Here is a 24,761-nt window from a genome sequence, read left to right on the forward strand (position 1 = left end):
CCCCAGCTGCCAGGCCCACTTACTGCCTAAAGCCCAGCACCACGAGCCGGCCCAGACCCACATTCGAAAGAAACATACGCGCCCCAACCGGGCGCAGCCACACTGGCGTGGGCAGCTCCCCCACGGCCTGGAGCGTGGGCCATTTATGGAATGCGCGGACTACGTTTCCCAGGATGCCCCGCGGGAGCGCCGGCCCAGCCCGCTGCGCGGGACCGTATGGGCAATGTAGTTCTTTTGCCCTCAGAGTGCGGAGTCTCGCGGTGGAAAGGCTACGCTGGAGTCCCCTGTGTTCTTGGGCGCGCGAGTCCACGGGTCCACTCGGTCAGCCGGCGACGCACCTAATCACATTTTAGAGCTTATATTCGCTGCTGTTCGCACTCCAAAATAGTCTTTTGGCATGGTTAATTTACAACTTACCTAAACATTGGAAAGCGTAGGGCTTCAAGTTTGCCACGTTCTTCGGAAGACATATTCCGAATGTGTCTCCAGTGAAAAATGTTCCACGTAACCTTAAACCTGTACAACATCCTCAGTGTTAATTTTGTCTGCACCAACTCTAAGTAGCATACACAGGAGTACATAAAAGCCTCAAATTTTTCCTCTTGCCCCCTTGGTCACCTTTAGTGGACTATCTCAATGGCCCGTTTAGGCTCTACTTCTGGCATCACCCCTGGTCTAATCCAGGCTCCATCCAGGAATGAATGAGCAAGACAGGGAGAACATCGTTTTTACTGCAGCGGAAGGTTTGAGAGATGAAGAACAGCTATAGTGATCGATGAAATTGCAAGGCAGGTGTCAAAGTGAACCCTCGGGGATTTGTACATGGAACATTTTAGGGAGATTCTTGTCACTGCGCTGTTCAGGAAGTGCTGATAGGGAAAGAACTGGAGACAGAGGACCAGCTAGACGGCTAAGGTTTAGATCAGGAAACCACAGTGGGAATGGCCATTCCCAGTTATCAGTCATCACTCGGCCACCCTGGCAGCCTCCTCTTCATCATGTTGCGCGCATTCTATCCTGCCCTTTGAATGCTTCTCCCCTGCCTGCTCTGCCTCATACCCCTATTCCTAAAAGTAGATATTCCTCAAACTTCCATTCCCTGACCAAGAATAAACGCTAGAAGGTTAGTTCCAGGAAGACACAGGCTCTCCGTTTTGCAGAGCTGTATCCCGGCCACCTCAATAGTTCCTGGCTCATTAAAGGCTTTTAATAAATATTTGTTGAATGAATGAATGAATGAATGGCCTGTTAAAACCACCATCGTTCTCCTCATCCAGCATCCAAGTCTTGCAGCTGTATTTGGAATTTCATCTTTTGTCCATGAAGTCAACCATTTGTGACGCAAAGTCTTGCCTGGACAATGTTTCTTTCTTTCTACAGCTCTCTCTCTCTGCCCATCAGACTCTCACGGAGCCTCACCTGCATTAGGCCAACAGCTTTTTCAGTGGACTCCCATTTTATCCATCCCATCCTACATGTCACTCACTACGAGATCCACCCTGAGGTCACGTTTTTTACCAAGAAGCTTCAGTGCTTCCCAGTGTCTTCTGTAGAAACTCCTCATTTTGATGTTCTTAGTCGGCTGTGGTCCCAACACTCTTCATGCTGTATTTCTCACTACTCTCCCGTTTTCTAGTTAAAGTGTTTCCAAGGTTGCCATCTGCCTTCCTGCTTTTGTGATCTGATTCAGGTTGTCCTCTCTGAGGGATATCTGTCCTCCCAGATCCTCCCTTCACTGCCTTCAATGAAAACCCCATCTCAAACTGTAACTCATCCATAAAAGTTTTCCAGATCTCTAAACAAGATCTGATCTTTTCTTTCATTAAGCCTTCAGGATTTTGTGTAACTCTCTTGTGACCCGTGAATCTGGCAAAGTCACATCTGATCATTTTGTCACTATCTCCAAGTCAGGGATTATATCTTTTTTTTTTTTTTTTAAAGATTTTATTTATTTATGTGACAGAGAGACAGCCAGCGAGAGAGGGAACACAGCAGGGGGAGTGGGAGAGGAAGAAGCAGGCTCATAGCAGAAGAGCCCGATGTGGGACTCGATCCCAGTACGCCGGGATCACGCCCTGAGCCGAAGGCAGACGCTTTAACGACTGCGCTACCCAGGCGCCCCTCAGGGATTATATCTTATCTGCCCTGTCGCCCCTACGGCAGGTAATACTAAAAATATCAGTTGCGTTATCATTAATAACACCTATATGTGGCTTTGTAGTTTATGATGAAATTTTAGAATTTTTAAGAAAGACATATTTATTTATTTTAGAGAGAGATTGAGCACACGCATGTGCAAGCGAGAGGAGGGGCAGGGGGAGAGGGAGAGAATTATCAAGCAGATTCCCTGTGGAGCTGGGAGCCTGACACTGGGCTTGATTGCAGGACCCTGAGATCATGATGTGAGCTGAAATCAAGACTGGATGCTTAACTGACTGAGCAACCCAGGCGCCCCTTTATGGTGAAATTTTAAATCCTTTATTTGCTCCCCAGAAAATTTGAGTTGAACCTATAAAACTGTTGATCTGACTCTGGGCTCGTGAAGGTTTCACCCAGTATTCTGACCATGTGAGGTGTTACACAAGAAAGGTTAACGATGATTTTAAAAAGTTGTGAGCATTTATATTGCAGATAGTTTCTAAGCACTATCTCATTTAATTCTCATAACAATGCCCCATGGTGGGAACTGATATCATTCCCATTCTATAGATGAGGAGACTGAGATCCTGGGAGGTATATAATTCCTACAAAGTTACACAGAAAATCTCCAACCAAGATTTGAGCCCTGGCTCTAGGGCCAGCACTCTTAATCGCCATTTCTACCCCGCCTCTCTAAAGTCAGTCACCTGCTTGCTGACTTGGTCATCCTCTCTCCCTCCTTCTTTCTCTTCTTCCTTCCCTTCTTTCTACAAATATCGATGAGCCCTTCTCCTGTGTCTGGCACTGGGGATATTACAAAGAGTGAGACAGAAATTGTGGCAACACTGCTACCAGCCTGTTCAATATGCTTCTCTCCTTCTTCTTTACCAGCAGACCCCCAGTTTTATAGGGGGCACGATTTCCCTCTCTGAGTGGTCATGTGACACAGTTGTAGCCAATGAGTAATAGCGATAGTTAACACTTACATAGCGCTGACAGCATGCCAGGCAGTAAGTGTGTTTATATATTATTAACCTTAAAGATAAAACCTCTCAGTTATTTTACCAGCAAAAATGGCTTTATTTGGGAATAGCAGAAAATTATATTCTGTTCTGGACATGGAAGCTATGGCAAAACCATAGGCAAGTTCAGAGAACAAAAGAGAGGAATGATGCTTTCATAGAGGGAAGGTGGTTGTTGGAAGAGGCTGTTATAAATAAAAAGTCCACTAGAATAAGCTGGATTGGCTGAGTTGCTGCAGCCTCTCATTGGCCGGGCTGTTGCTGAGCAAGGAGACAATCCTTCCTACCACAGGGGTAGTAAAGCATAGGCTTCTTCCTGTTGGAAATGCAAGGTATTGTCTCTTCCTGTTGGGGTCTGCCATTGAGGAAGTGGGGTAGGGTGGGAGAGCTCCCCTTCTGGCCAACTGAACCCATTTTATTTTATTTTATTTTTTATTTTATTTTATTTTTTAAAAAAGATTTATTTATTTATTTGAGAGAGAGAGAGAGAGAGAGCGCGCATGAGCAAGAGGGATAAAGGGAGAACAAGAGAGAATCCAAAGCCGACTCTGTGCTCAGCATGGAGCCTGAGATAGGGCACCATCTCATGACCCTGAGATCACAACTGGAGCTGAAACCAAGAATCTGACAGTTAACTCACTGTGCCACCCAGGCAGCCCAACCAATTCCATTTTAAATGAGGTTTTCTTTATTCAGTTTCACAATATGAATTTAGTTAATTAAGTGTCCACAACTATAGCATTTCTGCTATAATAGCAGAAGTCGTTGGGTGGGGCTTCCAGGAAAATTCTTTGAGAAGAGACTCTAGTTGTTTTGCCCTTGCCCCTCCTTTTCTTCCCCTAGAAATGTAGACATGATGGCTGGGGCTCCAGCAGCTATAAAGAGCATGAGGATGCAGATCACTCCATAAAGACAGAAGGAATCTAGATTGGGGATGAAATTATAAAACCGCTCAATCAGTCCTTGAGTATTTACCTCTTGATTTCTTTTCTGCAAGACAAAAAGTATGCCTTCATTTAAGTTACTGTGTGGTGGTGTCTCTGGCATTCAAAGCTGAATAAAATTCCTAACTGGGACACAAGCCTTCAGAAGGGCAAAGTGAGTAGAGAAGAGCAAGAGATAAAAAGCAAAAATATGACATGTCATTAGTTATGTCAAGTTATGACAAGTTATGTCAATATGACATGTAACTTATATATAAGTTAAGTAGCACAAATCCAGTGACGCAGGAAGATTTAATCCCCCAGAGACTTGGATAATGTTTACTGAACCATCACTTCCAAGTAATGGGGAGAAACTCAGCAGGCAATACTCACCAGGATCCAATTTTCTCCTGATTAAAATTCAGTATCAGGGCACCTGGGTGGCTCAGTGGGTTAAGCATCTACCTTTGGCTCAGGTCATGATCTCTGGGTCTTGCGATCGAGCCCCTGTCGGGCTTCCTGCTCAGCGGGGAGTCTGCTTCTCTCTCTCTCTCCCTCTGCCCCTCCCAACTGCTCGTTCTCTCTCTCTCTCTCTCAAATAAATAAATAAAATTTTAAAATAAAAGAAAATAAAATTCAGGCCAATGACCCAAATATCCATCTTCGGATGAACAGATAAACAAAATGGAAAATGGGTATATACATGTAAAGGAATATTATTCAGCCTTTAAAACGCTGATACATGCTACCAAATGGACACAAAAGGACAAATTCTGTATGATCCACTTATATAAGGTACCTAGATTAGGCAAATTTATGGAGACAGAAAATAGAATGTTGGTTTCCAGGAACTAGGGGGAAGAGAGAATGGAGAGTTAATGTTTAATGGGTTGCACAATGTAAATGTACTTAATGTCACTGGATTGAACACTTAAAAACAGTTAAAATGTTAACTCTTATGTAATGTACATTTTGCCACAGTGAATCAAAAAATTTAAAATTATTTTTAAATCAAATATAATGTATTTTGTGCAGCCATAACCACTATCCATCTCCAGAACTCTTTTCGTCTTGCAAAACTGAAACTCTATACCTGTTAAATAGTAATTAACCATGATCCCCTACCCCCAGCCCCCCACAATCACCATTCTACTTTTTAAAAAATAACCCCTTTACCCCAACACTCATGCTTACCATAACCATTATTTTTGTTACTACGAGTTCTTAAAAAAATACAGATCTTCCTCAACTTACAATGGGGTTATGTCCTGATAAATAGTAAAAGTCAAAAATGTATTTAATACACCTATACCGAACATCATAGGTTAGCCTAACCCAACTTAAATGTGCTCAGAAACTCTCCCATTAGCCTGCGGTTGGGTAAAATCGTCTGACACAGGCTATTTTATAATAAAGTGTTGAATATCTCATGTGATTTATCGAATACTGTACTGAAAGTGAAAAACAGAGTGCTTATATGGATGCAGAAAAGTTATCAGTGTATTGGTTGTTTATCCTTGTATTCATGGGGCTGGCTGGGAGCTGTGGCTCACTGCCTCTACCCAGCATCAGAAGAAAGGATTATACTACATTTTGCTAGCCTTGGAAAAGATCCAAATTCAAACTTGAAAGTAAGGTTTCTGCTGGAGGCATATCATTTCACACCATCATATAGTAAAAAAAATCGTTAAGTTGAACCATCGTTAATTCAGGGAATGTTTGTATATATATTCCATATATCAGTAAGATCAGGCAATATTTGTCTTTCTATATCTGGCTTATTTCACTTAGCACAGTGTCCTCCAGGTCCATCCACGTTGCAAATGGCAGGATCTCCTTCTTTTTTATAGTTGAATAATATTTCATTGTATATATATATACATATATATACATATATACACACATACACATATATACGTATATATACATATATACATATATGTATATATACACCACATCTTTTCCCTTCATCCATCGATGAATGTTTAGGTTGTTTTCATATCTTGGCTAGTGAGAATAATACTACAATGACATGGGAGTGAAGATACATTTTCAAGATCCTGGTTTCATTTCCTTTAGGTGTATACCCAGAAGTGGGATTGTTGGCATATGGTACATCCATTTTTAATTTTTTGAGGAGCTTCCATACTATGTTCTTCAATGGCTGTAACAATTTATATTCCCACCAACAGCGTACAAAGGTTCACTTTTTTCTGCATCCAATACTTGTTATATTTTGACTTAGTGATAATACCTCCTAAGAGCTGTGAAGTGATATCTGATTTTTGTTTTGATTTTCATTTCCCTTATAATTAGCGATGTTGAGCATCTTGTCATGTACCTATTGGCCATTTGTAATTCTTCTTTGGAAAACTGTCTATTTAGGTCCTATGTCCATTTAAAATTATTTATTTTTTTTTTAATGTAAGAGTCCCTTAGGTATTTTGGATATTACTCTGTCAGATTTATAGTTTGCATATATTTTCTTTTATTCCCTAAGTTGCCTTTTTATTTTGTTGATTGTTTCTTTTGCTGTGCAAAACCTTTTTAGTTTGATGTAAACTACTTGTTTAATTTTGCTTTTGTTGCCTTTCCTTTCAGTGTCAAATCCGAAAAATTATTGCCAAGACGAATGTTCAGAAGTTTCCCCTTGTTTCTTCTAGGAGTTTTACTTGCAGGACTTACTTTTCAATCTTTAATCTGTTTTGAGTTGATTTTCGTGTATGGTGTAAGATAAGGGTCTAATTTCTTTTTCTTTCTTTTTCTCCCCCCACCTTTTTTTTGAGTGTAGATATCTAATTTTCCCAACACCATTTATTGAAGAGACTATCCTTTCCCCATTGTGTATTCTTGGCAGCTTTGTTGAAAATTAGCTGGTCATATATGCATGGATTTATTTCTGAAGTTTCTTTTCGTTTTCACTGATCTATGTGTCTGTTTTTATGCCAGTACCATATTGTTTTGATTACTATCACTTTGTAATATAGTTTGAAGTCATGAAGTGTGATGCCTCCAGCTTTGTTCTTTTTGTTCAAGGTTGCTTTAGCTATTGGGGGTCTTCTGTGGTTCTATGAAAATTTTAGAATTGTTACTTCTATTTCTGTGAAACAGTGCTACTAGAATTTTGATAGAGATTGCATTGGATCTGTAGATCACTTTAGGTAGTCTGAACGTCTTAATAACAAGACTTTTTACGCTCCGTGAACACTGCATATTTTTCTATTTATTTGTGTCTTCTTCAAATTCTTTCATCAATGTCTTATAGTTTTTGGTGTACAGATCTTTCACACCCCCTTCTGGTTAAATTTATTCTTAAATATTCTACTTTTCCTTTTGATGCTACGTAAATGGAATGGTTTTCTCAACTTTTTTGGACACTTCATTGTTAGTATATAGAAACACAAATGATTTTTGCATATTGACTTTTTATCCTGCAAATTTACTGAATTCATTTACCAGTTCTAATAGTTTTTTGGTGGAATCTTTGCATTTGCTACATGTAAGATCATGTAATCTGCAAATAGAGATAATTTTCCTTCTTATTTTCAGATTTGAATGCTTTTTATTTCTTTTTCCTCCCTAATTGACCTGGCTAGGACTTGCACTATTATGTTGAATGGAAGTGGTGAGAGTGGGTCCCTTTCCCTTGTTTCTGATCTTAGAGTGAAAACTTTCAGTCTTTCATCGTTAAGTATGAAGTTAGCTGTGGATTTGTCATATATGACCTTTTTCATGTTGAGGTACATTCCTTCTATACTGAATTTGTTGAGAGTTTTTACCAAGGGAATATTGAATTTTGTCCAATGCTTTTACTGCATCTATTGAGATAATCATATGATTTTTAGTCTTCATTTTGTTAATGTATTACATTTATTGGTTTGTAAATGTTGAACATTCCTTACACTCCAGAGATAAATCCCTCTTGATCATGGTATGTTATTCTTTTTTGAAAAAGATTTATTTATTTATTTATTTGAGAGAGAGAGAGAGAGAGAGCAGGAGAGGGGCAAAGGAAGAGGGAAAGAACGTCTTAAGCAGACTCTGTGCCGAGCACAGAGCCTGATGTGGGGCTTGATCTTATGACCCTGAAATCATGACCTGCCTCAAAGCCAAGAGTCAGATGCCCAACTGACTGTGCCACCCAGGCACCCAGGTATATGATCCTTTTAAACTTTTTTTTAAATTAAGTAAGCTTTACACCCAATGTGGGGCTTGAACTCACAACTCTGAGATTGAGAGTCTCATGCTCTACCAACTGAGCCAGCCAGGCGCCCCAATCACGGTATATGATCCTTTTAATGTGCTGTTGAATTTGGTTTGCTATAATACATATACAAAATATAAAGAGAAAGGACTCAAAGCAGAACATCATCAAATCACAAAAGAAGACAGCAAGAGAGGAAGGAAGGAACAATGGATTTACAAAACACTTAGAAAACGATTAAAAAGTAGCAACAGTAAGCTCTTACCTATCAATAAAATCTTAAATGTAAATGGACTAAATCTTTAATCGAAAGACATAGAGTAGCTGAATGGATATAAAAATAAGACCTAACTATATGGTGCCTATAAGAGATTCTCTTCTACTTAAGGACACATATAGATGGAAAGTGAAGGGATGAACAAGATAGCAGCCCAAAGAGAGCATGGGTAGCTATACTTATATCAGACAAGATGGACTGTAAGCCAAGAACTATAACAAGATATGAAAAGGTCATTATATAATGGTAAAGGGTTCAGTTCATCAAGAGGATATGACAATTGTAAATACATGTATACTCAACATTAGGAAATATAAAAGGAGATATTGATATTTCCAAAGGGAGAAATAGACAGCAGCACACAACTCCAATAATTCAGACCATAAAACAAGCCTTGGCAAGTGTAAGAAGATTGAAATCATGCCAAGAATCTTTTCTGACCTCAGTGGTATGAATCTAGAATTCAAGAACAGGAGCGAAACCAGAAAATTCACAAATGTGTAGAGATTAAACAAAATGCTCCTGAACAATTGTATGGACAAAGAAGAAATAAAAAGAGAAATAAAAAAGTGTCAGAGAGGGGCACTTGGGTGGCTTAGTCAGTTAAGTGCCCAACTCTTCATTTTGGCTCAGGTCATGGTCTCAGGGCTGTGAGACTGAGCCCCATATCAGGCTCTGCACTGGGCCTGGAGTCTGCTTGAGATTCTCTTTCTCCCTCTTCCCCTCCCCCATTCTCTCTTTCTCTAAAGTAAATAAATAAGTCTTTTTAAAAAAAGTATCAGAGACAAATGAGAATGGAAATGCAAACTGCCTAAATGTAAAGTTGTCCTGAGAGGGAAGTTCATAGCAATATACACCCACATTAAGAAATAAGAAAGTTCTTTTTTTTTAAATAATTTTTATTTTGTTATATTAGTCACCATACAGTACATCCTCAGTTTTTGATGCAATGCATATAACACGTTCTTAATTAAACAATTTAACTTACACCTCAAGGAACTAGAAAAAGAACAAACTGAGCCCAAAATTAGTAGAAGGAAGGAAATAACAAGTCAGACCAGAAATAGGGGAAACAGAGACTAGAGAGGCAATGAAAACAATCAATGAAACTAGAGTGGCTGTTGTTTTTTTTTTTTTTAAGATAAACAAAATTGATAACTTTCAGTTGGACTAAGAAAAAAAAACAGAGAAGGGTCAAATGAACAGAATAAGAAATAAAAGAGGACATATTGCAATGGATATCATAGAAATAGAGAGGACCATAAGAGACTACTATGAACAAGTACATACCAATACATTGGACAACCTAGACAAATGGATAAATTCCTAGGACTGTAAAACCTGCCATGCCTGGATTACGAAGAAATAGAAAATCTAAACAAACCAATAATGAGTAAGGAGACTGAATTGTTAATCCAAAATCTCCTAACAGGGGCACCTAGATGGCTCAGTTTATTGGGCATCTGACTCTTGATCTAAGCTCAGGTTTTGATCTCAGGGTAAATTCCAGCCCAGTGTTGGGCTTCATGCTGGGCATGGGACCTACTCAAAAAAAAGGAAAAAAATCTCCTTACAAAGAAAAACCCAAGGCTAAATGGTTTCACTGAAAATTCTACCAAATATTGAAAGAATAATTAATTCTGATCCTTCTCAAACTCTTCCGAAAAATACAGGAGGAAGGAACATGTCCAAACCCATTTTAAGAGGCCAGAATCAAATACCAAAGCCAGATACAAAAGCCAGACAAAAGCATACTACAAGAAAAAAAAATTGCAAGCCAGTATGCCTGATGACTACAGATGCAAAATTCCTCAACAAAAATCATTTTTAGAAGATTCAGAGAAGTCTATAAACCCTTCCCACTGCAGTATTCCTGGGTCCTCATTGGTCTTGGGGGCATTCACAGGCAGTCCATTTGCAGAGTCAAGAACAGTTGTTCTTGCAGATTTGCATAGGATTTCAACTAGTGCTGGAAGAAAGAAGAGCTAGAGTAAAAGAACTCAAGCAGGGAAAGCTTTCTGTTAAAAACGGGACTGCTGGCATGGAGGCTGTGATGTCTCTGAAATGGGTGCAGCAGCCCTGGTTGAGGCCGGGCAGTGACCACGGCGTGGATCACCAGAGGCCAGATGCCTGAGCAGGTGACGTTGAACCTGCTCTGTAAGGTGAGAAGACCTGGAGACGAGCTGGAGCAGTCGCCTGGGCTGAGGTTCAGTTGCCCTGGCAAGGAGAGTTGAGCTGCTTTGTACTTTTCCCTTCCTTCCTTCCTTCCTTCCTTCCTTCCTTCCTTCCTTCCTTCCTTCCCTTACTCATTCTTGAATGAATATTTGGTAAGCATCAACTGTATTTCAGAGCATCTAGCAAGTGGCAGACACAGGGCTAGATGTCTAAGATATAATATGAGTAAGATTGATATATCGAGGTGCCTAATTTCATGGAGCTCACTTTCTTTTTTAAAAAAAAAAAGATTTTATTTATTTATTTATTTATTTATTTATTTATTTATTTAAGAGAGAGAGAGAGAGAGAGAAGGGGGCAGGAGCAGAGGGAGAGGGACAAACAGACTCCCCGCCGAGTGCAGAGACTTATGTGGGGCTGAGACCACGACCGGAGCTGAAATCAGGAGTCAGGCGTTTAACCAACTGAGTCACCAGGGGCCCCGGCAGCTCACTTTCTAGTGGAGGAAACGAAGGAAAAGCTATTTGGTAGCTGTACACAGTGATAAGTGGCTCGAGGAAAGAATAGAGGGATGTGACAGAGTAAGTGGCCGGGATGAGGGTGGGGCTGTTTCTGATGTCACCCTCAAGGCAGACTTGTTGGAGGAGAACTAACAAATGAGACGGCACATGAAGAGCCCAGGAAAGACCACTCCAGGCCGAGGCGACAGCCAATGCTAAGGTCCTGAGGTGACAAGGAAATTGTCATGTTCCGGATGCAGGAAGGAGGCTGAGTGGAGGGAGCAAGCAGAGTTGGTTAAAAAGATGGATGGGAGCTGGACTCACGCAGGAGATTTCGGCCGAGATAAGTTGGCGCATTTTCTAAGTGCAATGGGAAGTATGCAATGGTGTTATGAAGACATAGCAGAGTGATTTATGTTTGGAAAGACCCCTCTGGCTTCTCTCTACAGAGCAAGAACGACGGCAGGAAATTCAGTTAGGAGGTTACTCCTGGCATCCAAGCAGGACGTGGTGGTGGATTGGGGTCAGTGGAGGTGGAGTGTGCAAGGGCAGATTGGAGAGCTATTCTGGAACTAGGACAGGACGTGGGCATGGGTTGTGCGGTGGCTGTGTAATATGTCAGGTAGACGAGGCTGGATATCATTTCCTGGAATTCCCTTCCCTGGCTCCTCCTTCAGCTTTTCCCACAGGGGGGACGGATGTGTTTAGCTCTGTGAGGAAGAGCGCCAGCTTCTCCCGGAGGACACCCACATCCTCAAGGTTGGAGGCCCGAGCACACTGCAGGGTTCGAGTCCTTTCTCCTGGGTTTCAGCTCGTCCTTGTGGGCCCCAGCTCGTCCTTGCTCCCCCACTCCACACCCACCCACACTTTCTGAAGACTCACCCTGCTGTCCTTAAGCTCCAGCGTCAGACTGTTGACAGAAGTCGTTCGGTCAGCTCCCAGATAGTGTAGGTCAAATCCTGTAACAAGTCCTTTGACTGTATGTATCTTTGACTGTATGGCTTCACTTGTCCGCTTGAACGCTGAATGGTGAGTGGTGAGGCTGTGGGAGAGTGATGCCTTGTACGCGCTGTGACCTGAAATACTAGGTAGATGGAAATGCCGTTACCATCCGGAAAGCCTGGAAGAGAAGGAAGAGCTCATGGAGGGAAACCAAGAGTTGTGTTTCAGATATACTTAATTTTAGAAGCTAGTGAGGTAGGATCTGAACGCCGTTAGAGTCCATCCTTTACTGTCAGGATAAATAAATCAGTACCTGGGAGCAGTTGTTGCATTGTTTTTATAAGAAAGAGCTTCCCCAAAGTCTGGGATGCCTACAGATGGAACAGGCTGCCTCCAGGGTGGGTTGAAGAGTGGCTGTGTTGGCTGGAGGTCCAAGTGATAGATGGGGGTACAAAGCCCTGTACTTGTTTTCAAGTAGTCAGCTAAAATCTTTTTTCACTAATGGTTTAAGTAGTTGCAAAGGATGCTTTGAAAGGTAATCCTTTCAGGGGCACCTGGGTGGCTCAGTTGGTTAAGCACCCAACTCTTGATCTCAGCTCAGGTCTGGAACTCAGGGTCGTGATTTCAAGCCTCTCATTCGGCTCCAATTTCTATATGGAAGCATTCTGTGTCCTTTTATGTGATGGTCCCTTAGGTGCAGCCATAAGAGGAGACACAGGAGAGGCTCCGGAAAACAAAGTTTATTATACACGTAAGTCCTAGAGAAAGGGCGTGCCAAGCAAGGCTACGTGGAGGAAGCGCCAGGCTTGGTCAGGAGGCAGAAGCAGCAAGGCCAGGGGAGGGCCTGGGCCACTGACTTTTTCAGTGTTTTCATGGAATGGCAAGGCAGGGCAGGCAAAGAGGTTAGAACCGGCTAGTCTGAATAATTTTGGTAGGCTCTAAGCTATAGGGGTGTGGCCTGGTTGCCTGGTCCCTAGCCCTGGGATGATTAAGGCAGAGGAATAGTGTCTCCTAGGGCGCTGGAATGGTTAGTTTGCATATCGAAGGCATGCCCTGGACTGGGCCCTTTGCTAGCTCTAAGAATTAGGGCTAGGAAGGAGTGAGTGTAGTCTCCCCAGCCAGAAGGGTTTTTAAGATGTCCAAACGTCACAAGAAAATGAAAAATACAAGCAGTTCTGGAAGTATGCTTTCTTGTCTCGTGGATAAATACCTAGGAATGCAGAGCCTTGGGCTGTCTGGCCGGAGTAGGCTTACCTTTCTAAGAAACTGCCAAACCATTGTAGGGTCTCAGCAGCAGCGTATGAGAGGTCCAGCTCCGTCACAGATTCGCCAACAATTGGAGCAGGCCGTCTTTCGCATTTCAGCCATTCTGTGGGGCGTGCAAATTAAATTGTAGGGTTTTTTTCTTATGATTTTATTTATTTATTTATTTATTTATTTGAGAGAGAGGGAGAGAGCATGAGTGGGGTGAGGGGCAGAGGGAGAAGTATACTCCCCGCTGAGCAGGACCCCCCCCCCCCCGCCCCCACAAGGGACTGTGTCCTAGATCTTCGGGATCATGGCCTCAGCTAAGGCGGACACGTAACTGACTGAGCCACCCAGGCGCCCCATTCAATTGTAGTTTTAAATTCTCCAATGTGTAATGACATGGAGCACGTTTTCCTGTGCCTGATTCCCTTCTGTATATCTTCTGATGAAATGTCTGTTCAAGTCTTTGCCTATTTAAAAAAATTCTTTTTCCCTCTTAGAGAGTTTCAAGAGTTCTTTATTCGTACAGAAGTCCTCTATCAGGTATATGCTGTACAAATATTTTCTCCCAGTCTGTGGATTCTCCTTCCGTATTTTTATTTATTTATTTATTTATTTATTTATTTATTTATTTGTAAGATTTTATTTATTTATTTATTTTAGAGAGAGACAGAGAGAGAACATGAGCAAGCAGGGATTGGGGGGAAGGACAGAGGAAGAGAGAAAATCCTGAAGCCAACTTCCCGCTGAGCATGGAGCCTGACTAGGGGCTAGATCCCAGGATACTGAGGTCATGACTTGAGTAGAAATCAAGAGCTGGCCGCTTAACCCGCTGAGCCACCCAGTTGCTCTAAATCACAATGGAGTTTTGAGTGTTGATCTTGTATCCTGCAACTGTGCCGAACTTACTTATTGGTTCTAGGATATTTTGTAGATTCCATTGGAATTTCTTCAGAGATGATCCTGTTGTCTGTGAATAAGGCAGTGAGACCTTTTCTTTCCAGTCTGGATGCCTTTTATGTGTCTTGACCGACTGTGTTGGATAGAATCTCCAGAACAATGTAGAATGGAAGTGGTAAGACAGTCATCCTTGGCTTGTATCTGATTAGGAGTAAAGCGTTCAGTCATTCACCACTAAGTATGATGTTAATTCTGGGTTTTTCGTAGATGCTCTTTATTAAGTAGAGAACCTTCCCTTCTTGTCCTAGTTTTGTGATGATTTTTTATCAGGAACAGATGTTGGATTTTTTCGAATACCTTTTCTGTGCCTATGGAGATGATTATATGGTTGTACTTTTTTGGTTTATTTATATGGTGAATTATCTTGATTGATTTTCTAATGTTAAAACTGCCTTGTATTCCTGGGATAAGTCCCACTATCATTTCATATATTATTATTATATGTCTTTTATATACATCTATATAATTTAATTTGATTTGTTAAATTCTGTTTAGAATTTTTGCATTATACTTATGAGGGGTATTGCTCTATACATTTTTCTTTTTTAAAAAATTCGTTTATATTTATTTATTTATTACTATGTTCAATTAGCCAGCATATGGTACATCATTAGTTTTTGATGTAGTGTTCAAGGATTCATTAGTTGCATATAACACCCAGTGTTCATCACCACCCGTGATCTCCTTAATACTCAACACCTGGTTACCTCATCCCATCCCCCTTCCAGTCTATACGGTTTTCCTTTCTTATGATGTCATCTAGTTTTGGTATGTGGTAATACTGGTCTCATTGACCAACTCTGTGGTCTCCTGGAAAGATTAGGAAGTTCTCTGTGCATCTGTCTCTAGAATATATCTTTCCTCATTTCAGAATATATTTTGGAAAAATAATTGGTTTTTTTTTTTCCTTCCTCCAGTGTTTGGTAGCTTTTCTCAGTGAAGCCATTTGGGCTTGAAGTTTTCTTTGCGGGAGAGTTTGAATTCAAACTTAATTCAACTTAAAACACACAAGTTATTTTTATTTCTTTCTTCTTGATTCAACTCTAGTAGTTTGCATCTTGTGAGAAATTTGTCCATTTCATCTAAGATGTAGAATATATTGGTGTAAATTTCTTCTTGATATTCTTTCTTTTTTTTTTTTTTTTAAAGATTTTATTTATTTAATTTGACAGAGAGAGACTGCCAGCGAGAGGAGGAACACAAGCAGGGGGAGCGGGAGAGGAAGAAGCAGGCTCCTATCAGAGGAGCCTGATGTGGGGCTCGATCCCAGAACACCGAGATCACGCCCTGAGCCAAAGGCAGACGCTTAGCGACTGTGCCACCCAGGCGCCCCTGTTCTTGATATTCTTTCTATCTCTTTTTCTTTTTTTAAGTTTAAATTCAATTAAATAACATGTCATGTATTATTTGTCTCAGGGGTACAGGTCTGTTACTGATCAGTCTTATATAACACCCAACCCAATAATATGTTGCTCATTACAACACATACACTCCCCAGTGTCCATCACCCGGTTACCCCATTCCTCTACCCCCCACCCCTCCAGCAACCCCTCAGTTTGTGTCTTGTGATTATGGTCGCTTATGGTTTGTCTCCCTCTCTGGTTTCATCTCATTTCATTTTTTCCTCTTTTCCCCTATGATTCTCTGCCTTGTTTCCTAAATTCCACATATCAGTGAGATCATATGATAATTGGCTTTCTCTGATTGACTTGTTTCACTCAGCGTACTACCCTCTAGTTCCATCCATGTTGCAAATGGCAAGATTTCAGTTTTTGAGGGCTGCCTAATATTCCATTGTGTGTGTATGCGTGTGTGTGTGTGTGTGTGTGTTGTACCACATCTTTCTCCATTCTTCTGTCGATGAGCTCTTTCTATAGTTTGGCTATTTCAGACATTGCTGCGATAAACATTGGGGTGCACATGCCCGTTCAGATCACTACATTTGTATCTTTGGGGTAAATACCCACTAATATGATTGCTGGGTCTTACAGGGCAGCTCTATTTTCAACTTTTTGAGGAACCTCCGTACTGTTCCCATTGTGGCTGTACCAGCTTGCATTCCCACCAACAGTGTGGGAAGGATCCCCTTTCTCCACATCCTCTCCAACATTTGTTGTTTCTTGCCTTGTCAATTTTTGCCATTCTAACTGGTGTAAGGTGGTATTTCAAAGTGGTTTGGATTTGAATTTCCCTGATGGCTAATGACGTTGAACATTTTTTCATGTGTCTGTTAGCCATTCGTACGTCTTCATTGGAAAAGTGTCTTTTCCTATCTTCTGCCCATTTTTTGACTAGATTATTTGTTTTTCTGGGTGTTGAGTTTGAGAAGTTCTTTATAGATCTTGCATACCAGCCCTTTATCTGTAGTGTCATTTGCAAATATCTTCTCCCATTCTGTGGATTGCCTCTTTGCTTTGTTGACGGTTTCCTTTGCTGTGCACAAGCTTTTCATCTTGAATAAAGTCCCAGTAGTTCATTTTTAAAATGCCTTTGTTTCCCTTGCCTTTAGAGACGTGTCTAGCAAGAAGTTGCTGCAGCTGAGGTCGAAGAGTTGGCTGCCTGTGTTCTCCTCCAGGATTTTGAAGGAGTCCTGTCTCACGTTTAGGTCTTTCATCCAGTTTGAGTCTATTTTTGTGCATGGTGTAAGGAAGTGGTCCAGTTTCATTCATCTGCAAGTGGCTGTCCAATTTCCCCAACACCATTTGTTGAAGAGAAGGTCTTTTTTTCCATTGGATATTCTTTCTGGCTTTGTTGAAGACTAGCTGATCATAGAGTCCAGGGTCCATTTCTGAGTTCTCTATTCTGCTCCATTGATCTATGTGTCTGTTTTTGTGCCAGTGCCATAACGTCTTGATGATTACAGCTTTGTAATAGAGCTTGAAGTCCGGAATTGTGATGCCACCAGCTTGGTTTCCTTTGGGCTATTCGGGGTCCTTCTTGTTCCATAAGATTTTTAGGATTATTTGTTCCAGTTGTGTGAAAAAAGTTGATGGTATTTTGATAGGGATTGCACTGAATGTGTAGATTACTCTATGCATGGACATTTTAACAATATTTAACCATATTTATTCTTCTAATCAATGTCTACACATAGACATTTTAACAATAATTGTTCTAATCAATGAGCATGGAAAGTTTTTCCATTGTTTTGTGTCTTCCTCCATTTCTTTCATGAGTGTTCTATACTTTTTGAGTACAGTTCATTTGCCTCTTTGGTTAGGTTTATTCCTGGGTATCACGGTTTGGGGCGCAATTGTAAATGGGATCAACTCCTTAATTTCTCTTTCTTCTGTCTCATTGTTAGTGTATAGAAATGCAACTGATTTCTGTGCATTGATTTTACATCCTGCCCCTTTACTGAATTCCTATATGAATTCTAGCAATTTTCTGGTGGAGTCTTTTGGGTTTTCCATATAGAGTATCCTGTCATCTGCAAAGAGTGAAAGTTTGAGTTCTTCTTTGCTGATTCGGATGCCTTTTATTTCTTTTGGTTGTCTGATTTCTGAGGCTAGGAATTCTATACTATGTTGAACAGCAGTGATGATAGTGCACATCCCTGCCATGTTCCTGAACTTAGGGGAAAAGCTCTACAGTTTTTCCCCATTGAGAATGATATTCGTAGTGGGTTTTTCATACATAGCTTTCAGGATATTGAGTTTTGTACTCTCTATCCCTAAATGTGAAGAGTTTTATTTTTTTTTTTGATAATTTATTATGTTATGTTAGTCACCATACAATATATCCTTAGTTTTTGATGTAGTGTTCCATGGTTCTTTATTTGCGTATAATACCCAGTGCACCATGCAATATGTGCCCTCCTTAATACCCATCACCGGCCTAATAAAGAAAGGATGCTATAGTTTGTCAAATGCTTTTTCTGCATCTATTGAGAGGATCATATGGTTCTTGTCCTTTCTTTTATTTCTATAGTGTATCACCTTGATTGATTTGTGGGTGTTGAACCAACCTTACAGCCCAGGAATAGATCCCACTTGGTCATGGTGAATAATCCTTTTAATGTGCCATTGGATCCTATTGGCTAGTATTTTGGTGAGAATTTTTGCATCCACGTTCATCAGAGATATTGGTCTGTAATTTGCCTTTTTGATGGGGTCTTTGCCTGGTGCTGGGATCAAGGTAATACCGGCCTCATAGAGAGAGCTTGGAAGTTTTCCTTCCATTTCAATTTTCTGAAACAGCTTCAGAAGAATAGGTATTAGTTCTTCTTTAAATGTTTGGTGGAATTCCCTTGGGAAGCCGTCTGGCCCTGGCAGGCCATCTGGCCCTGGGCTCTTGTTTGTTGGGAGATTTTTGATTAGTGCTTCAGTTTCCTTGCTGGTTATGGGTCTGTTCAGGTTTTCTATTTCTTCCTGGTTCAGTTTTGGTAGTTTATATATCCCTAGGAATGCATCCATTTCTTCCACATTGCCTAATTTGTTGGCATATGGTTGCTCATAGTATGTTCTTACAACTATTTTTATTTCTTTGGGTTGGCTGTAATCTGCCCTCTTTCATTCATGATTTTATTTATTTGGGTCCCTACTCATTTCCTGTGGATAAGTCTGTCCAGGGGTTTATCGATGTTATTAATTCTTTCAGAGAACCAGCTCCTAGTTTCATCGATCTGTTCTACTGTTCTTTTGGTTTCTGGTTCATTGATTTCTGCTGTAATCCTTATCATTTCTCTTCTCCTGCTGGTTTAGGCTTTATTTGCTGTTCTTTCTCCAGCTCCTTTAGGTGTAGGCTTAGGGTGTGCATTTGAGACCTTTCTTGTTTCTTGAGAAAGGCTTATAGTGCTATCTGCTTCCCTCTTAGGACTGATTTTGCTGCATCCCAAAGATTTTGAACAGTTGCGTTTTCATTTTCATTTGTTTCCATGGATTTTTAAAATTCTTCTTTAATTTCCTCACTGACCCATTCATTCTTTAGTAGGATGCTCTTTAGCCTCCATGTATTTGAGTTCTTTCCAACTTTCCTCTCGTGATTGAGTTCCAATATCAAAGCATCGTGGCCCAAAAATATGCAGGGAATGATCCCAATCTTTTGGTACCTGTTAAGAACTGGTTTGTGACCCAGGATGTGATCTATTCTGGACAATGTTCCATGTGTACTAGAGAAGAATATGTATTCTGTTTGCTTTGGGACGGAATGCTCCGAATACCTCTGTGGAATCCTTCTGGTCTGGTGTGTCATTCAAAGCCCTTATTTCCTTGTTGATCTTCTGCTTCAATGATCTGTCTATTGCAGTGAGGGGGGTGTTAAAGTCCCCTACTACTACCTAATTATTAGCGCTGTGTTTCTTTGATTTTGTTATTAATTGGCTTACTTAATTGGCTGATCCTATGTTAGGGATATACGTATTTACAATTGTTAGATCTTCTTGTTGGATAGCCCCTTTAATTTGATACAGTGTCCTTCCTCATCTCTTATTACAGTCTTTGGTTTAAAATCTAATTTTTCTGATGTAAGGATGGCCACCCCAGCTTTCTCTTGATGTCCATTAGCATGATAAATGGTTTTCCACCCCTTCACTTTCAATCTGGAGGTGACTTTGGGTCTAAAATGAGTCTCTTGGAGACAGCATATTGATGGGTCTTGATTTTTATCCAATCTGATACCCTGTGTCTTTTGAGTGGGGCATTTAGCCCATTTACATTTGGAGTAACTATGGAAAGATATGAGTTTGGTGCCATTGTACTGCCTGTAAGGTAACTGTTACTGTATATTGTCTCTGTCCCTTTCTGGTCTATGTAACTTCTGGGCTCTCTCTATGCTCAAAGAACCCCTTTTAATATTTCTTGTCGGGCTTATTTGGTGATTGCAAATTCGTTTTTCTGTTTGTTCTGGAAGCTTTTTATCATTCCTTCTATTGTGAATGACATGCTAGCTGGATAAACTATTCTTGGCTGCATACTTTTCTCATTTAGTGCCCTGAATATATCATGCCGGTCCTTTCTGGCCTGCCAGGTCTCCGTGGATAGGTCTGCTGCCAATCTAATGTTTCTGTCCTTGTAGCTTAGAGACTCTTATCCCCGAGCTGCTTTCAGGATTTTCTCTTTGTCCACAAGATTTGGAAGTTTCACTGTTATAGGTCAGGGTGTCGACCTATTTTTATTGATTTTGAGGGAGGTTCTGTGTGCCTTGTTCCCTTCCCCAGGGTAGGGGTGTTGTCCAATCTGATTCCCTGTATCTTGTTTCCTTGCCCACATTAGGGAAGTTCTCCACTATAATTTGCTCCAATATACCTTCTGTCTCTCTCTCCCTTTCCTCTTCTTCTGGGATCCCTATTATTCTAATACTGCTCTGTTTAAGGTATCACATATCTCTCAAATTCTCCCCTCGTGATGCAGTAGTTGTTTATCTCTCTTTTTCTCAGATCCTTTATTCTCCATCGTTTGGTCTTCTATATCACTACTTCTCTCTTTTGCCTCATTTATCATAGTAATTAAGAGCCTCTAGGTTTGATTGCATCTCATTAATAGTGTTTTTGAGTTCGACTTGGTTAGATTTTAGTTCTTTTATTTCTCCAAAAAGGGATTCTCTAGTGTCTTCTATGCCTTTTTCGAGTCCAGCTAGGGTTTTTATAATCGTTATTTTGAACCCTTGTTCTGTCATCTTACTAATGCCCATATTTATTAGGTCCCCGGCAGTCCATCCTGCCTCTTGTTGTCTTTTTTGAGGTGAGTTTTTCCATCTTGTCATCCTGTCCAGGGAAGAACAGCTGAGGGAGAGAACAAAATACAAAAATGGTAATAAGGACCCCCGAGAAATATACACTTGTAGAAATTGGTCGCTTTTCTCGTCGTAGAGTTGAAGTTATGCTTTTCCTTGATCTCCAGTTGAGTTTGCAGTTTTTCAGAATGATTTGATAACTATCTAGCTGAATTCCTGAGACTAGATGAAATTAAGGTCTCCAGCTCCTCTGCCATCTTAGACTCCAGCCTCTGGTTTTTCTTTGAACATCTGTGGAAACTGTAGTGATGCCACTTTTCTCATTCCTGATATTGTTAATTTCTTTTTCTTTCTCTTTTTTCTGATCAGTTAATTTAGAGTTTCATCAGGTTAATTCATCTTCTCAAAGAACCAGCTTTTGGGTTTACTGATTGTATCTATTGTTCTTCTATTTTCTATTTTATTGATATCTATTCTGAAGTAAGCGTTCCAGGAAGGTAGATCATTTGCCCCATTGTTATTTTTCAGACATTCATCTGAAAGTGCCTCAGTCACCAAGCGAAATGGTGACTAAGCAAATGTTTACTAATATTTGGGGCATCTCAGAAGGAGCCATGTTGGCTCCTCCCAATGATTATGCCCCCAGATTGGCTCTAGAATTCCTCACTAAATGTTTCTCAGGGTCTTGTCTGACATACGCCACTGAACTCACCCAGAAAGGTGTTTAGAGAACTTGCACAGTGCAATTGAGTCCCATGCAACTCACATTCCTTGTGTGCTTTCTCTGCGTGAGGCATAGCATGGGTCCTGTGGGAGGAGGGTGCAGATATGGAGAAGATATGTCCTCTGCCCTCAATGAGTGCTCGGTAGAGTGTGGCAGACAGATACAGAGATCCCTGAAGTAGGGTAGCAGTCCGATTGGGGCTATTCTGCAGCAGAGAGGTCTAGACAGAGGAATGCAGAAGCAGAGAGGAAAGAGAGAGGACACCTAGCAGAGGTCTTCTGGCAAGCATTGGACAGGTGACCACCCACTGCATGTGATGGATCTAGGGAAAGTGAATTAAAATAGATGACATCACATTCCATCAATCACATTCCTAGAATGGTCCATGGAAGTGGGATTGTCACTCTTAGCATTTTGAAGGCCTCAGAGGGTTTGGATATGGAGCAACAAGTGGCAGTGCCAGGCATGTCACAGTTCCACTGCCCATGAGGAAGGTAGTGGTAAGTGACTTCAGGTCTTTCCTCGGAAACTGGGATGCCAATCTCTTTCTGAGCAAAATCGTCTTATGCAGTCTGAGAATAAAACCCAAATTGTCCTTGGAACAAATTGCAAAATATCACATTTATTGGCATTACTTTCCTTTTTATCATTCTGAGCCCTCAAAAGCATTGCCTAATATTCTGTTTCCAAATGACCATTGGGTGCGATACAGCGCACGATCTCTGACAAGGCAAAGATCAAAAGGTATTCTTATCTGGAAAACGTACAAGCATGTGTGTCAGCAAATGCGACTCATTCATTATTGTTCTGAGGAGTGCATCACTGGTAATGCTTTTTTTTTAAATGAATGTGTGAATACACGCCCTCTCCTGGGCGGGCTTTGTGTCTGTACTTCTTCCTCGGACCATATTACACCAGCTCTGAATCCAAGCAGCTGCATTGCTCTGGGCTGCAGTTTCCCAAATGGCTCCTGCAATTTTGACCGGCTTTCCTCTTCTCTGTGTGTGTCTGCTGCTGACTTCTGGCTTTGCCGAGGCAGGCAAGCTGCTGGTGGTACCCATGGATGGGAGCCACTGGTTTACCATGCGTTCGGTTGTGGAGGAACTTGTCCACAGAGGCCATGAGGTGGTTTTAATAGTGCCGGAGGTGAGTTGGCACCTGGGAAAATCCTCCAATTTTACACTGAAGACTTATTCCACAAGGTACACTCTGGAGGAATTGAATCATCTGTTCAAGATTTTCTCTGACTCTCATTGGAAAACTCGTCAAGAAAGTACAGTTTCTTTGCTAATGAGTTCACCCAACGAAATATTTATAGAAGTTTTTTTACACTGTAAGAATTTGTTTAACGACACAAAATTAATAGAATACATAAGGCAGAGTTCTTTTGACGCCGTGTTTCTGGATCCTTTTGATATGTGTGGCTTAATTATAGCCAAATATTTTTCTCTCCCATCTGTGGTCTTCACCAGGGGTGTATTTTGTCATTATCTTGAAGACGCCGCACAGTGCCCAAGTCCCCCTTCCTATGTTTCTAGAGTTCTCTCAGGATTCTCAGATGCCATGACTTTCAGCGAGAGAGTGTGGAATCAAATCCTCCACTTGGAGGAACACTTACTTTGCCACTATTTTTTAAAAACTGCTGTAGAAGTTGCATCTGAGATTCTCCAAACGACTGTCACCCCGTATGATCTCTACAGCCAAGCGTCGATTTGGTTGCTAAGAACTGACTTTGTTTTGGAATATCCCAGACCTGTGATGCCCAACATGGTCTTCATCGGAGGCATTAACTGCCAGGAGGGAAAGCCATTGCCAAAGGTAAGTCACCTCTTCTTTTGCATCGTAAGAATAACCTCAGTTTGTACATTAAAAAAAAAAAAATCCTTACTGAACTGTGATTTGTCATTTACATCCGTTATATTTGGAAAGTTTTTCCTGGTTGAATGAATTATTTTGTGCCAGTTTATTGAATCGTACATTAGCGAATTTTATAAAGCTGCTCTTTTTGATACGCGTATGTACACAACTGATATAATTGTATACAATTTCCAGACTGCGTTTTGTAATACTCCCCTTGGGAAACTACTGAAAATACAGTAAATAATGAAACTTCCATTTTGTTAATCTAATGCCATAGCTTATAGGAAAATGCCCTTAGCCATTTTGTATGCTGCTTTTCCAATTTTTCTGAAATTATTTTATATATGTATGCATATATCTAATATAAGTTCTAACGTCTGTTTTATTACAAGAAAAGCTAGTAACGGATTGGACATATTGTTCTTTACCTTGCTTTTTTCACTTACTAATAAATCATTAGCATCTTTACAGTCAATCTCTATAAATGTGTCACATTCTTTGTAATAGTTGCATAATATTCGTTACTTTGGATGTACCATAGTTCACTCAATTAAGCAATACTGATAGATATTTAAGCTTTTCCCACCGTTGCCTTTATAAGCAAGACTGTACCAAACATTCTGAAATCATTTCTTTGCATTCCCACATTTCCGTACGCTTGCTCTTCTCTCTGTAGGCTGGACGTCCTTAGGAGTAGGGGGTTGGTGGGCCAAATGGTACACACACATTGCATTTTTTTTTTAATAATGATTTTTTATTATATTATGTTAGTCACCATACAGTACATCCCCGGTTTTCGATGTAAGGCTCGATGATTCATTAGTTGTGTATAACACCCAGTGCACCATGCAATATGTGCCCTCCTTACTACCCATCACCGGTCTATCCCATTCCCCCACCCCCCTCCCCTCTGTAGCCCTCAGTTTGTTTCTCATAGTCCATAGTCTCTCATGTTTCATTCCCCCTTCTGATTACCCCCCCTTTCTTTATCCCTTTCTTCCCCTACTGATCATTCTAGTTCTTATGTTCCATAGATGAGAGAAATCATATGATAGTTGTCTTTCTTTGCTTGACTTATTTCACTAAGCATTATCTCCTCCAGTGCCGTCCATGTT

At 40.8% G+C, this 24,761-nt stretch overlaps 1 protein-coding gene, 1 non-coding gene and 1 pseudogene across 10 annotated transcripts in view; 1 reads left to right on the forward strand and 2 right to left on the reverse strand.

Annotated features, from left to right (window-relative positions):
• USP40 (ubiquitin specific peptidase 40) overlaps nucleotides 1–142 on the reverse strand; it is a 75,701-nt gene extending 75,559 nt beyond the window's left edge. For all 9 annotated transcript variants that reach the window (XR_006778990.2, XM_045794083.2, XM_087864476.1 and 6 more), the window contains exon 1: nucleotides 24–142. Coding sequence is in view for 5 of the 9 variants with exons in the window: in XM_045794083.2 (XP_045650039.2) it covers nucleotides 24–76 (53 nt within the window). In the remaining 4 variants the exon portion in view is untranslated. The remainder of the gene's footprint in view (nucleotides 1–23) is intronic.
• An 8,139-nt stretch (nucleotides 143–8,281) lies between these two features.
• On the reverse strand, nucleotides 8,282–8,354 carry TRNAE-CUC (transfer RNA glutamic acid (anticodon CUC)). Its single transcript has one exon. It is a non-coding gene; the product is annotated as a tRNA-Glu (tRNA).
• Nucleotides 8,355–22,716: 14,362 nt separating this feature from the next.
• LOC123790099 (UDP-glucuronosyltransferase 1A9 pseudogene) lies at nucleotides 22,717–23,733 on the forward strand (annotated as a pseudogene).
• The last annotated feature ends 1,028 nt before the right edge of the window (nucleotides 23,734–24,761 follow it).

Source organism: Ursus americanus, chromosome 1 (genome assembly GCF_024610735.1).
Source record: "Ursus americanus isolate L20-20 chromosome 1, mUrsAme1.1.p, whole genome shotgun sequence".
Classification (NCBI taxonomy): Eukaryota; Metazoa; Chordata; class Mammalia; order Carnivora; family Ursidae; genus Ursus; species Ursus americanus.